Below are 13,027 nucleotides of genomic sequence, written 5' to 3'. Positions count from 1 at the left end.
TAAGAAATTATAAATAAGAAGTATTTTTCACTAATTTACACTTTATTAGTCTTTTCAATGTAATCAATACAATTTACGTTCAAAAGCAATTAATTTTAAGGAGAAAATAGAAAAAGATAATTAATTCTATCTTAACGTTGTAAATTGACAAATACTATTATGGAACGGATATTTTTAGTATAGTTGACAATTAATATGAGACGTAGAGAGTATGTGTCTGTTTGACTGAACTTATCTAAAACAGCTTATAAGTTGAAAGTAGTTCAACTTTTTTTGGCTTATAAGCTGTTTTCAGCTTATAAACTGTTTTAGATAAGCTAAGCTAAACAAATCCAATTATTTTTTTGATCTTATTTTAAACACAAAATGTTTTAAGTTGGTCAGTCAAATACTCAAAAAAACTGAAAATAACTTATCCGCAACTTATAAGTCAATCCAAACAGATTCTATATAAGTTTCTTTTGGATACAAAAAACAAAACCTACAAACAAAATGTGTCCAACAAAAGCAAGGAATGACAAAGGCATTCAATAAAATTAGGATTAAAGTATACTTATCTAGAATGAATTTGTAGTCATTTCATATTAGAATTTGAATGTCTTGTTTGCACAATGTAAGAATGATGCTCAATGACCATTGGAATATATTTTCCAAACTTTAAAATAGAATATGTCTTGGATTCTAACTTAGCTTATCAGAATATATAGATTTTAATCCTATAATTTGGAGTTCTTGCCATAAGAAGTAGAAAGTTAGAGGTACCTAGCTATAGAGAATAATGTATGCTTGCTAACTATTGATTTAATCAAGAATTACACCAAGAGCATTTGCAAAAACATTTGCCCCAACATTAGCCACCCAGAAGTATATTTTTTGAGCCATCTTTTGTTATACAAGATCATGTATCTACTTTTTATTTATTTTTTTGGCTCATTCTGATTAATTGGAGAGATGGTGGGAAAAGAAGGGGCCATGATGTGTAGTATTTGTTCCTTTTCTTTGGGTGGGGTGGGGGTGGGGAGGGGGGGGGGGTCTTTTTAGGCATTGATATTTGGAAATATGCACTAATTTGACTAATTTAAATTCGCGTCAGATAAGCTTATTAAAAGGATAAAATATTTCTTAATACCAAGACATATTTTCAATTTCTTTAGGTAAAGATATTCAAAAATATGTACTGCTAATTGACTAATTCAAATCATGCCAGTTAAACTCATTAAGAGGTAAATGCTTCTTATCAATACGTACCTCTCTAATTTATAATGAAGACGAAGAGATTTTAGAACCATCCCACAGTAAACTGGAGTTATCAATTTTTAATTTCATTATGACTCGTATCTCTCTGATTTATGATGACGATGAAAAGTTTTAGAACCATCCCACCGTAGTATGGATCTTTTTTAATTTCATTATGACTTGATCGTTCGAAAAAGCCATTGATCGAGTCATGTTTTATATTAAAGTCACAAACATATCAAGCCAGATCAGGTACATGTTCAGAAGTACAATTTTTTTAATGTAAATATGTTATAAGTTCTTACATAGAGAGGGTTTCTAGTGTAATAGTAGTAAAAGTGTCTCAAAATTATTTTAGGTCACATGTTCTAATAAGTCAGATGTGTATTAATTCTAATATTTTATTCGAATTCTTTCGTTAGAATTTCTCTCTCTCTCTGTTAACTTTTTTAATTTTTCATAAGTATTCAGAGATGTCAATTTCTAAGATTGTGATAGTTGTTTGATACCAATTAAGTAAGAAGCCAAATAATTCAACGAATAAGAAACTTATGCTACTCTTAGGATAAGGTTTTATGCTTAGACGTAAATATATTATTTACTGAAATTCATGTATTTAAGAAAAAATTGTGATTGAAGTGAAAGTAAACGCCAAATATTTTTACTTTCTAATTAATACTACCATTCGATAAGAAAATGACATTTAGATAGGATATAATAACTCCCTCTTGTACTAATTTATGTAAAGTATTCGAAGCACAAGCGTCGAAATAATTAATTAGAACTATAGAATTGAATCTTAAGTATTAGTTTAGGAGACTACATGACTTGTGTTACTGATCATCGAGAATCCTTATGAAGCAGATGGAATCTTTTTATTCACAACTAACGTTTTTGGAGGTGGACAAACTAATGGATTAACCAGACTAATTATGGATGGACCCGTTCCATTGGTTCAAAACTTGATATTTTGTAATAGTTAAATCTTAGGCCAAGTAGTAGCAAATTCAACCATTTGATGCATGCCGCAGCTGAATATATAATTAATTTGAAATGGTTCAAACATGAAAAAATTATCGACCCTCAATCTCTATTCTTGAAGCTCTCTCATAATTAATCTCTGTCTTTGGGAATACATACCAGAGTAAAACCAAACTACCTATTTGATAATTGATATGAGAATATCAAATGAATTCTCATGTATAATTTTTTGAGTTTAACGGAGAGGAAAAGGGCCAAAATTATCCTTCAATTATTTGAAATAGAGCACATATACCCTTAAACTATATTCTAGCTCAAAAGTACCCTTTCCTTCATACTATTGGCTTAAAAATACCCTTCATGTCATACTATTGACTCACTTCTACCCCTTCGTTTGACGGAATGAAATGTGGCATCCCATGTATATTAATTTATGCTGCGTAAGATCTCCACATAATCATCCCACCCCACCCCACCCCATCAATTAAAAGACCCAAACCCATCCTTGACTCTCCTAGTTATGGTTTTCTTGACTCCCCGTAGTTATGGCAACCACAATTAATTTACAACAGTTTTTAAGCAAACTATTAATTGACTGTTTAATTTGCTAAACTATAGTTTCATCCAGTAGACATAGCTAACAAAGGGTGATAGATTTAATTTTCCAAAATGGTAATTAAGCAAACGTACTACCTGATCAAGCAGGTGCATTTCTAGGAAGAAGATGGGTGCGGTCAGGCTTGGAGTGAGCTGCAGAGTAACATAATTGTATGTTCAACGTGATCAATAAATGCTTGGAAAGTAGCTGAAGTGTTCTTCTTAAAGCAACAAGCATGGGTGTCTGACTGCCTCAAATTGTTATGGGAGTTGCTTAAAAACTGCTGCAAATTAATTGTGGCAGCCATAACTACGGGAGTTAGAAAACCATAACTACAAGTCAAGAATGGGTTTGGATCTTTTAATGGGTGAGTTTGAGTCTTTTAATTGATAGGGTGTGGTGGGGTGCTTATGTGGAGATCCTATGTGGCGTGAATTAATACACATGAGATGCCACATTTTATTCCGTCAAACAGAGGAGTAGAAGTGAGCCAATTATATGGTGTGAAGGGTATTTTTGAGCCAATAGTATGATGTGAAGGGTATTTTTGAGCCAGAATATAATTTAAGAGTATATGTGCTCTATTTCGAATAGTTGAAGGATAGTTTTGACCCTATTCCGTTAACATAATTTAAAGTTAGAGAACAATGGTCTTATAAAAATAAGGATAATTAACTTTGTTTAATAGTCATTACCAATGGTTGTGACTTCTAGTGAGACGTGGATGAATAAGATTCCTTTATATTGGAGGCGTTATTTAATTAAATTTTTTTGATTCAAATCCTTGAAATGGAAAAGATCCTATAAGAGAGCATTTTTTTCTTTTAATGCGACTTTGTGAATCTGAATTATATGGAGCTCCAAATTAAATGGATAATCGGATAATATTGAATATCGAGTGAAAAATTGATTTTAAAAAATAAATTTTCTTTAATATTCATGCAATGATTCAACTTTCATGATAAAAACATGTTAGATTGAATTGATTTATTATAAATTTAAGTAAATCAATCGCTATTAAAACATCTCAATTATTCATAAGACTCGAACGTGAAATATATGATTAATCAATCTCATTGTGACACTCAGTCATAGTAATGATCCTATAGAACCTGCTATAAAATAAACCTAGGCCAACTTAATTTGTTCAAATTAAAGTACAAGTCTTGTACAATTTACTTGACCTAAAAGTCATCTAATTACAAGCCTCCACGTGTCAAAATACCATAAAATGTTCCATAAATTGTCTGGCCCACCGACAACCTAGGTGTAACTCCATTGTACGGTCAGACATGTACGTATATATATTTAACTAACTTCTATTTCTAGTTATCATTATTTCCCCATACCCCCACCCCCACCCCCAAATAAAAAAAAATTCTTCATATTATATTATATATACCTTCTTGTTCTTCAAAACCAAATCTCTTCTTCTTTTTTTCTAACTTCTTTTTCTCTCTCTCCTATTTTCTTGCATGGAATTCTCTCTTCCATTGGTTCAAAATTTGCATTTTGTTAAGGTAAGATGAAAAATGGCAATCACAAATTCAAGATGGGAATTCAAAAGATACAATTTTTTATTGAAAAAGAAAAATTGATTCTTTTTCATCAAGAAAATGTTGAAGAACATGGTTGATATTCAAGAACATCAACTTTCCATTGTACAACTTATTTTAATTAGCTCTAATGGTGTTTTTATTAATGAGTTTTGATTTGAGATCTTGAATTAGATTATTAAATTCTTTTCTTGTTTTATTTTCCAATTTTCCAAATTTGAGATTCTTATTTTTTAATTTGTTTCAAGTTAATTAATTAATGAAAAACTAGTACTATGTAGATCGTCACCCTTTCCATTTTGGAATTACAAATGGAATATTTAGCTTTTCAAGAGTATTGCTTATGTTTTTCCAAGAGTGTAAAAATGATTCTTGAACTTTATTGTAGAGAGAGCACTTCACATGCATATATCATAATGGGATATTAGTGGTATACTAAAGTTCTCATTGCTTGTCTAAATTTGGAGTATCAAAATGCCATGAAAACTTCCATATTCTTTGCTTTTTTCCTATTTAATTCTTGTTATTATTTTTGGATCCCACAAGTCACATGGAGCACAAATACATGTATTTTTTCCATCTTTTAGATCGACTTTTTAGAAGGAAAAGGTGTCAAGCATTTCTGGTGTTCTGTTATATCGAAAATAACACAACATTCATGCACTTTAGTGCAAAATTTGTCCTTTTTTTTTTGCTTAGGAAAATGAGATGTAAAATTGTGATAGAAACTTACTTTTTTTTTTGTTATTTTTTTGTTTTGCAGGAAGAGATGTCAAGCCCCCTTAGTGATCAAATTTTGAATATTTGTGAATCTGAATTTTTCCCAAATGTACAAAATTCAGAAGTTGCTTCTAGCTCAAATTGTTGTAGCTATGAAGAACAGAGTTCATATTCAAACAATCTTGAAATGAACAAGTTTAGTAACACTATGGAGAAACATGAAGAAAAAAACATCACAACAGTTACATCTAATGTTATTAGCCCTTCAAGAATCAACAACAACTACGAAAACAACAACATCAACAACATCAACAACAACAACAACAACAACGATCTCTCGATTATATTTGATCCTCAAGAAGATCATCAAATCGAGAATGACATTTCTGCTTCGATAGAATTCACACAAGATGCAAACTTTTCAATCCCACATCATTTACTTCAAAATCAACATCATCAAGATTTATTCGACATAAATTCTCTCAACGATCAACATATGAAAATGACAGATTATCATGTTTCAGATGGATCCCTTCATCAGTATACTCCTGATCAACCCCCTACTGTTCCACTTATGGGGCCTCCATTAGGACATTACTATGAAGACGAATCTTTGTCATTTGTACCTTCTTACATGCGCGTTCCTACATCTTCTTCTTCTCCTTCTTGTCCCCTTCTTGATCCTAATTCACTCGCGAATTACTTACCTTTAAACTCAAACACCAACATCCCTAATGCTGAATGTTCAGCAATACTTGCTGCTGCTGCTGCCACCCCTGGAGGTGGCTTGTTTTTCAGAACAGAGTTTCCACCAGTACAAGAAATGGATTTTCATGTAGATAGTACTAGATTATTCTGCCCTGATTCCTTACCACGAGTCTATAACTGTTCTAACGAGCTTCAGGTACGTTTAATCTGCCAAAAACTAGTTCTAACAACTTGTATTGTAGTGACTGATTTAATTTTTTCATTGTGATCAAGGCACTAAGCAATGAGAGCCAACATTTGGCTAGTGCTACCCCTTTGGCATCAGAAATAACAAATTTGGAAGATACTACTTTTAGAGCTGTCAAGTGCACGCCGGAGGAGAGGAGGGAGAAGATTCATAGATACATGAAGAAAAGAAACGAAAGGAATTTCAGCAAGAAAATCAAGGTACGTCCATCCCCCCAACTCAACTAGTAAAAGAAAAAAAACGAATAAAGTTTTGTGCACTGACAGTGCATATGTCGATATTGTTAGTATGCATGCAGGAAAACACTAGCAGATAGTAGACCGAGGGTGAGAGGAAGATTCGCGAAAAATGATGAATTTGGAGAAGGTAGTACTAAAACAAATTCTTGTGGTACACATGAAGATATCACAAATGATCATCAAGATGTAAAACTCAATTTTACATATCATCAAGATCCTAACATGATTACTTCGTCTTCTGGACATGATCAAAATAATGTTAATGTTTCTCATAATGGACGGATTTTTACTTCGAATTGTCACTCATGTACCAGTCCCTATGATATTTGCCCTCCTCTGTACTGTACAGATGGCCAGTTGCACTAAACAATCCCGCAGATGAACAAGTACTCTTCAACAACTTCATACTTCAATTTTTTCTTCGATAACTTTATAAGCTTTTGCTAATAAGTTTCTTTTTTTGTGTGTGTTGAAGTTCGATCTACACAAGAAGATGAACTGGTGAAGTCATATAAGATACCTTTGGTGTAAATAACTTCAGTCGTCGTCGTCCACCAATCTTGGATTTCATCAGGCAGATTTTTACAGTTGCTTAGTTTTTTTCCAGTAGCAGAGCCAAACTGTCCCAATTATAAAGGGAATAATTAACATTTTAACACATACAAGTTTAGTATAATAATTAACTCAATGGAACTTCACAAGTGAGGACATGTAAATTTTGTAAATCTATACTATATAATTAACACAAATTGTCAATAATAATTATTCAATGGAACTTCACAGTGAGGAGGACATGTAAAGTTTTGTAAATGTGTATTGACAAAAGTTTGGACACTTTGTCAAATCTCTTGCATTTCTTTTTGTTATTATAGCTTTGATTAGTTGCCAACTTGAACAAACAAAGTTGTGTTTGCATTTGTTTTAGTCAGGTTAATTATATGTATTCTTCCTTTTACAACATATGTGTTCTTGACTACAACAACAGATAGAAAATGTAAGAAAAATCTAGAAAATCACAAAATATTCACACACTGAGTTTGAACTTGCAACGTAAAAAAATCTTACCAGAGCTGAATCACGTGTGCACTTCTGGCAGAGCAAAATCACATGTGTACTTGATGTATAACCTCATATTCCATCAAAATCCCAAATCGACAAGGATTTTTATGTCCTTTAGACTTTATTAATAATGATCGAACATTAAAAAAATCGATGAAAAACAAGTTTAAAAATCTTAATAGCTCAGTTAATTCTGACAGAGCAAAATCACATGTATACTTGGTGCATAACTCGACAACATCTTCCATCAAAACCCCTTGCGTGTACACTTCTGTCAGAGCAGAATCACATATGTACTTGGTGTATAACCTCGTATTCTATTAAAACCCCAAATCGACAACAAATAAATTCTTTAGACTTTACTAAAAATGATCGAACATTAAAAAAATAAATGAAAAACCAGCTTAAAAATCTTAATAGCTCAGTTAATTTTGACAGAGCAAAATCATATGTGTACTCGGTGCATAATTCGACAACATCTTCCATCAAAACCCCTTGCGCGTACACTGCAAAGCAGAATCAAATGTACTTGATGTATAACCTCATCTTTCATCAAAAACCCAAATCGATAACAAATATGTCCTTCAGACTTTATGAAAAATGACTCGGCAAAAACGAGACTAGGGACCATGCTCTCCGCTTTCTTCTTGTGGTTACTATTAGAACACAAGCCAAGATTGAAAGAACCAAACCTTCTTTTTCGGAGCAGAAAGAGATGTAGCCAAAACATATAAAGATCGGCAAAAGACCATCTAAAGAATTTTATGTCAATCATAATCGCTAAAATAGTGCCCCACTTTCTTCCTGTGGTTACTATTAGAACACAAGCCAGGAACTCAAAACGCGAACACTAAAAATTCGATGAAAAATCAGCTTAAAACTCTTAATAGATCAGTTAATTTTGGCAGAGCAAATCGAGAATCACGTATACTTGGTGTATAACCTCATCTTCCATCAAAACCCCAAATTGACAAATTGACAATGAATATGTCTAGGGGTGTACATGGACCGGGTTGGTTCGGATTTTTTACAAATCAAACCTAACCATTTATGTCGGGTTATTAAATCTATAAACCAAACCAATAAAAGTCGGGTTTTTCGATATCAAATTTTCTTGAGTTTTTTGGGTTTCTTGAGTTTTTCATAGTATCTAATAAAAAACACATAGCAGTACTTCTTAAAAAGAGTTCTAGTACAAAATATCAACATATAAGATGGAGGCAGAACTGTTTGAAGTTTTCACTTTATAATATAACTTATATTATTTAGATGAGCTTCTTAAGTTTAAGTCCAAATCTAAATGTAAGAAAGAAAACAAAAATTATGATTTTTTTTTTTATAAATTACATTTTAATAAATATTTTTATGTATAACATAATTTAAAAGTAGTATATTATAATCGAATCAATTTGGGTTCGATTTGACTTTTTTTTAGTTAAAATCAAACCAGCCCTATAATGATCAGATTTTTTTTCCAAACATCAAATCAAGTCAAATTAAATCACTAATCAAATTTTTTTTCCGATTTGGTTCGATTTATCGATTTAATCGATTTTTTTTTCCGATTTAGTTCGAATTATCGATTTATTTATCAATTTGCCTGTACAACCCTAAATATGTCCTTTAAATTAAAGAATGTCCTTTAGACTTTACACCATACACTAAAAAAATCAATAAAAAATCAACTTAAAAGTTTTAATAGCTCAATTAATTAAGTATCTAAATTTATTATTTTAATAACTCAATTGATTATCTAAATTCGCACTCGCACCTTATTGGCAAGACTTCAACCTCCATTTAAGTGCAATGAAATACCCTTTTTGTTTGCACTAAATGGAATTTGCTACGTAGAAATATCTTAATTTGTACCAACACACGAATTTCTGGATACTCCCAATATATAAAGGTTCTAACGCCAATTCGGGTGATATTGCTACCACTTTCGACATGCACAAATTACAAGTTCAATTCCGGGCTATTATTGCCCTGTTTATTACAATGTTGCTTTATACACTCTTTATAATAGTCTTGCCAACTACTCTTCCTTCAACCATCCTTCCTTTTCCATTTGTATCTTGGCACAATACTCGAACAAACTTCCATCGAAACAACGCCTTATAGCTTCTTTCGATAGAAAACCATCTTGATCTCTAGCAAGAACATACAGAATTCCCCACTCCAGTTTGCTCGCGACCCTGCAAAAGTCGAACAACTTAAGAGAAATTACTAGGGGACATTCGAGTTTGGGTTGAGAGACAAATTACCAGCCAAATAAGTCGAACGCCTCCCTGTTGCCTTCAGTCATTTCCCAGAGTTCTCCAAGACTAAGCTTATCAGGCAGAGTGCGAGCGTACTTGCTAAAACTGTCCTCGAAATGAACGGGCAAGAATCTATAAGAGAAGGAAAAATCGTTCAAATTAGACTTGCAAAGGATGTCAAAAATAATATAGACTTGTAAGGGAATAATAAGGGAATTAGTATTACTAACCTTCCCTCTCTATCGTAAGGATGTCAAAAATAATAGACACTTGTAAGGGAATAATAAGGGAATTAGTATACTAACCTTCCCTCTCTATCGTAGGTGCGGGTGTCACTTCCATGCTTGCACTTATGTATATTGTAAATATATATTGGGAGGAAAGGATTAGGTATCCACCCCTGCAAAGTCGCATCAAATATATATCACTAACGAAAGCACATATACATGAAACCAATTATTTCTGTATATGTGGGGTCGGGGAGGTAGGATGAACGCATACCTTACCCCACATCACAAAGGTCATAGCTCAATATTAATCAAATTAACCACAAATATAATGATCCATTTTGAGGAAGAAGAAGGAATAAAATCCTATTTCGATGGATCTTTAAGTCAATATGTATAAGACATTTGCTTGGTGGAAGACAAATTAACATCTTCTAGTGTCTTTTGATTAGCAATGTTCTTCTGATTTTATGATCGTTTACTATAAACATTATATTTCTAAGAACAGATCAAGTTTCTGGCAAATTAGTGTAGGATAACTCGAAGCAGGAACTTACCGGCAAAGAAGGATAACTCAAACCAACATTGATGACAATGGCAATTATGAGAGATGCTATCATATTGAAGCCAATTTGACGAAGCCCTGTTTGAAGTAGGGAAAAGAAAAAGGATCACCCGAAGTTTTCAGTTCAAATATACAAGAACTAAACATATCATGTTGGATATTTGATCACATCTAGTATTTTTCGAATTGCACATAATAAAATGTCAAAGTCTGAATGGCTACCGATGACACATTTTCTCTCCGGAAATGGTCAATAAATCAGAGATCCTAACCTACTTGAACCAGTTCAAAATTTAAATTTAATGAATTCAACGTTTAAATTTTTTAGTATTGAACTCGATGTACTGTTAAATTATGGGTTGACTTCTAATATTTGTTGAGATTTGAATATGTTTTTATATATATATTTACTCTGTCGAAAATTATGGGTACCGATCCCCGGGCTCCGAAAGCCATTATTTTTGTATGCATATATAGTAGATATTGAATGCTCGCATTTTAAATAGCTTAAATATAATAAAAATCGACTCCGCCAACTTACTACTGGGAATCAATATTTCACAAATGTAACGAGCGATAGACAGATAGTAATACTACCTAAACAGCGCTAATTGCCCTGAATTCAATAGCTGAAAAACAGATCTGAGAGATTGCTGAAGTGATCACATAACATTAGAATGTAACCTTACAATTTCTTCTTTTCCCAACTTCAATCTCATTATTTACCTATCATCTACATTAAAATTAAACTGCCTATAATACAAATAGCGGAAATGGAATGATTACCGGAGTAAGTTTCCCACGGGTAGATAATGCCATTCTCATCCTGATCAAAGAACGCGACGTGCTGTTGAAGAACGCTCATGCCGTGATGCCTGTGACCAGGAGTTCCATGCGGGTGCTCCATATCAGGAGCCACCAATCCCCTTGCCAGATCTGAATATACATAACACATATATTTAAACATCATATATTAATAATCCTTAGAGCAAAACTAGCGGGAAAAAAACAATCGAGTAAAATGTACAAGTCTTTGTTAAGGCTTGTAAAGCTCAGCTACTCAAATAAGATGAGAGATTAATTAGAAGCTCTACTCTAATAAGGCTACATTTTTTGATATACAAGGTAGAACCTGGCTGCAGGTCTGGGTGAACTATTCTCTTTGATTTCCCGCCCAGTATTGCCAGCCTAACTAAATCTGAATTTGTGCATCAGAGGGTCCATTTCCAACAATTTAACAATTTTTTTGTTCTATCTTAATTTGCGCATTGCAGGCTCATCGCCCAACAATTTTTTTCTGTTCCTAGAGACTTGAAACCAAGATCTTTGGCGAGATCAATCTCTCGCCTCACTTTCATAGTGTTTGGTTAGATAATATATAAATATTGTTTGAGATAATATTTTCTTACTTACTTAAGAAACACTAGAAAATAAGTGAAAACATTTTCCATGAAAAATGTGAATTTAGGCATTGCTAGGCCCATTTCCCAAAAATATTTTCCCTATTTCTATAAAACTCGAACCAAAATTTTTGGTTAAGATCTTTGTTAAAGAAGGAAGCCGTCCTCAGCGATTCGGCGGATCCGGATTTGCGCATTGCAAGTTTCATTTCTCAACTTTTTTTATTGAAAAAGTTATCTAAATACACAATTTATTTTGCCATATTCTTACCCTACCAATTATGCCTACTCTCTGGATAATTTTACGTGGTGTATCGATCGAATACATCGATTAACGCGATGTATCTGAATGAAGAGATCTTAATTATAAGAAGGTAGGTCCAACTTGCAATGCTTGCATGGCTCATCCCCCAATAATTTCTTTTTTTTCTTCTAGAAATTCGAACCCAAAAGAAGGTGTGATTCAACAAAATATAAGACACACAAAATACAACAAAGGTAATGTAATAAGAAAAAAAAAATGAACTTACAAGGCTTTGGAATAGAAGTTTCCAAGTCAGTCCTAACTTTCCTTTCAATAGTCACCGGAGCAAGTGGCGCCTCCGGCGACATCGCCACATTCCGATCAATCCCAGCAACCGCCATTTTCTCTCTACCAAAATTAACAAATTAATTTCCTCTCCTACTTAAAACACTAATGAAAATACCAAATGTGTGACAACAATAAACTTTAAAAACTAAAAATGTGAAGAGAAGTGTTAAAAGAGATGTATAGCTCAAGAAGTTCGTGCGTGGCACAATGCATGTGTTTGAGCATTTTTTAAAATATAATATATAGTACAAGAAATATTTACATGCATGAATCTTTACACCTAGCAAGTGACATTTGTTTTTCCCAATTTTGACACGTACTTTCATACGTGTCTACTTTTATGACTCAAAATTAAACAAGATTTGGACTCTTTTGGACCTTTTTTTTTTGTCTTCTCAAGAAGTTGTAGCGTTCGTTTAGCTCCATGATGTAAGAGTTTTTGAATTTACGTGTAGGGGAGCTTGCTAAGGTTCATTCGAATTTTTTTCCGAAAAAATTATATTATTTTTATATAATTTTTTTTTAAGTAAAATTTTTGAAGGTACTATATATATGATACTCTTTTCTTCATTTTTATTTGTCTAATATAAGTTATTTAATTTTATTCGTTCATAAATCTAAAAAATTAAGAGATAATTTAT

The 13,027-nt window shown here is 32.6% G+C and overlaps 2 protein-coding genes across 2 annotated transcripts; one reads left to right on the top strand and one right to left on the bottom strand.

Moving 5' to 3' along the window:
- Positions 1-4,290: 4,290 nt before the first annotated feature.
- Positions 4,291-7,027, top strand: LOC129895381 (uncharacterized). Its single transcript, XM_055971095.1, has 5 exons — positions 4,291-4,335; positions 5,135-5,995; positions 6,073-6,246; positions 6,334-6,671; positions 6,761-7,027. The coding sequence occupies exons 1-4, from the start codon at positions 4,291-4,293 to the stop codon at positions 6,649-6,651; spliced, it is 1,398 nt and encodes a 465-aa protein (XP_055827070.1). The 3' UTR covers positions 6,652-6,671; positions 6,761-7,027.
- A 2,218-nt stretch (positions 7,028-9,245) lies between these two features.
- On the bottom strand, positions 9,246-12,580 carry LOC129890521 (peroxygenase-like). Its single transcript, XM_055966061.1, has 6 exons — positions 12,325-12,580; positions 11,181-11,330; positions 10,387-10,472; positions 9,908-10,002; positions 9,609-9,734; positions 9,246-9,539 (listed from the first exon to the last, which is right to left on the bottom strand). Exons 1-6 carry the CDS (start codon positions 12,437-12,439, stop codon positions 9,380-9,382), a joined length of 732 nt encoding a protein of 243 aa, XP_055822036.1. The 5' UTR covers positions 12,440-12,580; the 3' UTR covers positions 9,246-9,379.
- Positions 12,581-13,027: the final 447 nt, after the last annotated feature.

This window comes from Solanum dulcamara, chromosome 1 (genome assembly GCF_947179165.1).
Source record: "Solanum dulcamara chromosome 1, daSolDulc1.2, whole genome shotgun sequence".
NCBI classification, from domain to species: domain Eukaryota; kingdom Viridiplantae; phylum Streptophyta; class Magnoliopsida; order Solanales; family Solanaceae; genus Solanum; species Solanum dulcamara.
This window is presented reverse-complemented; position numbering and strand designations above follow the sequence as displayed.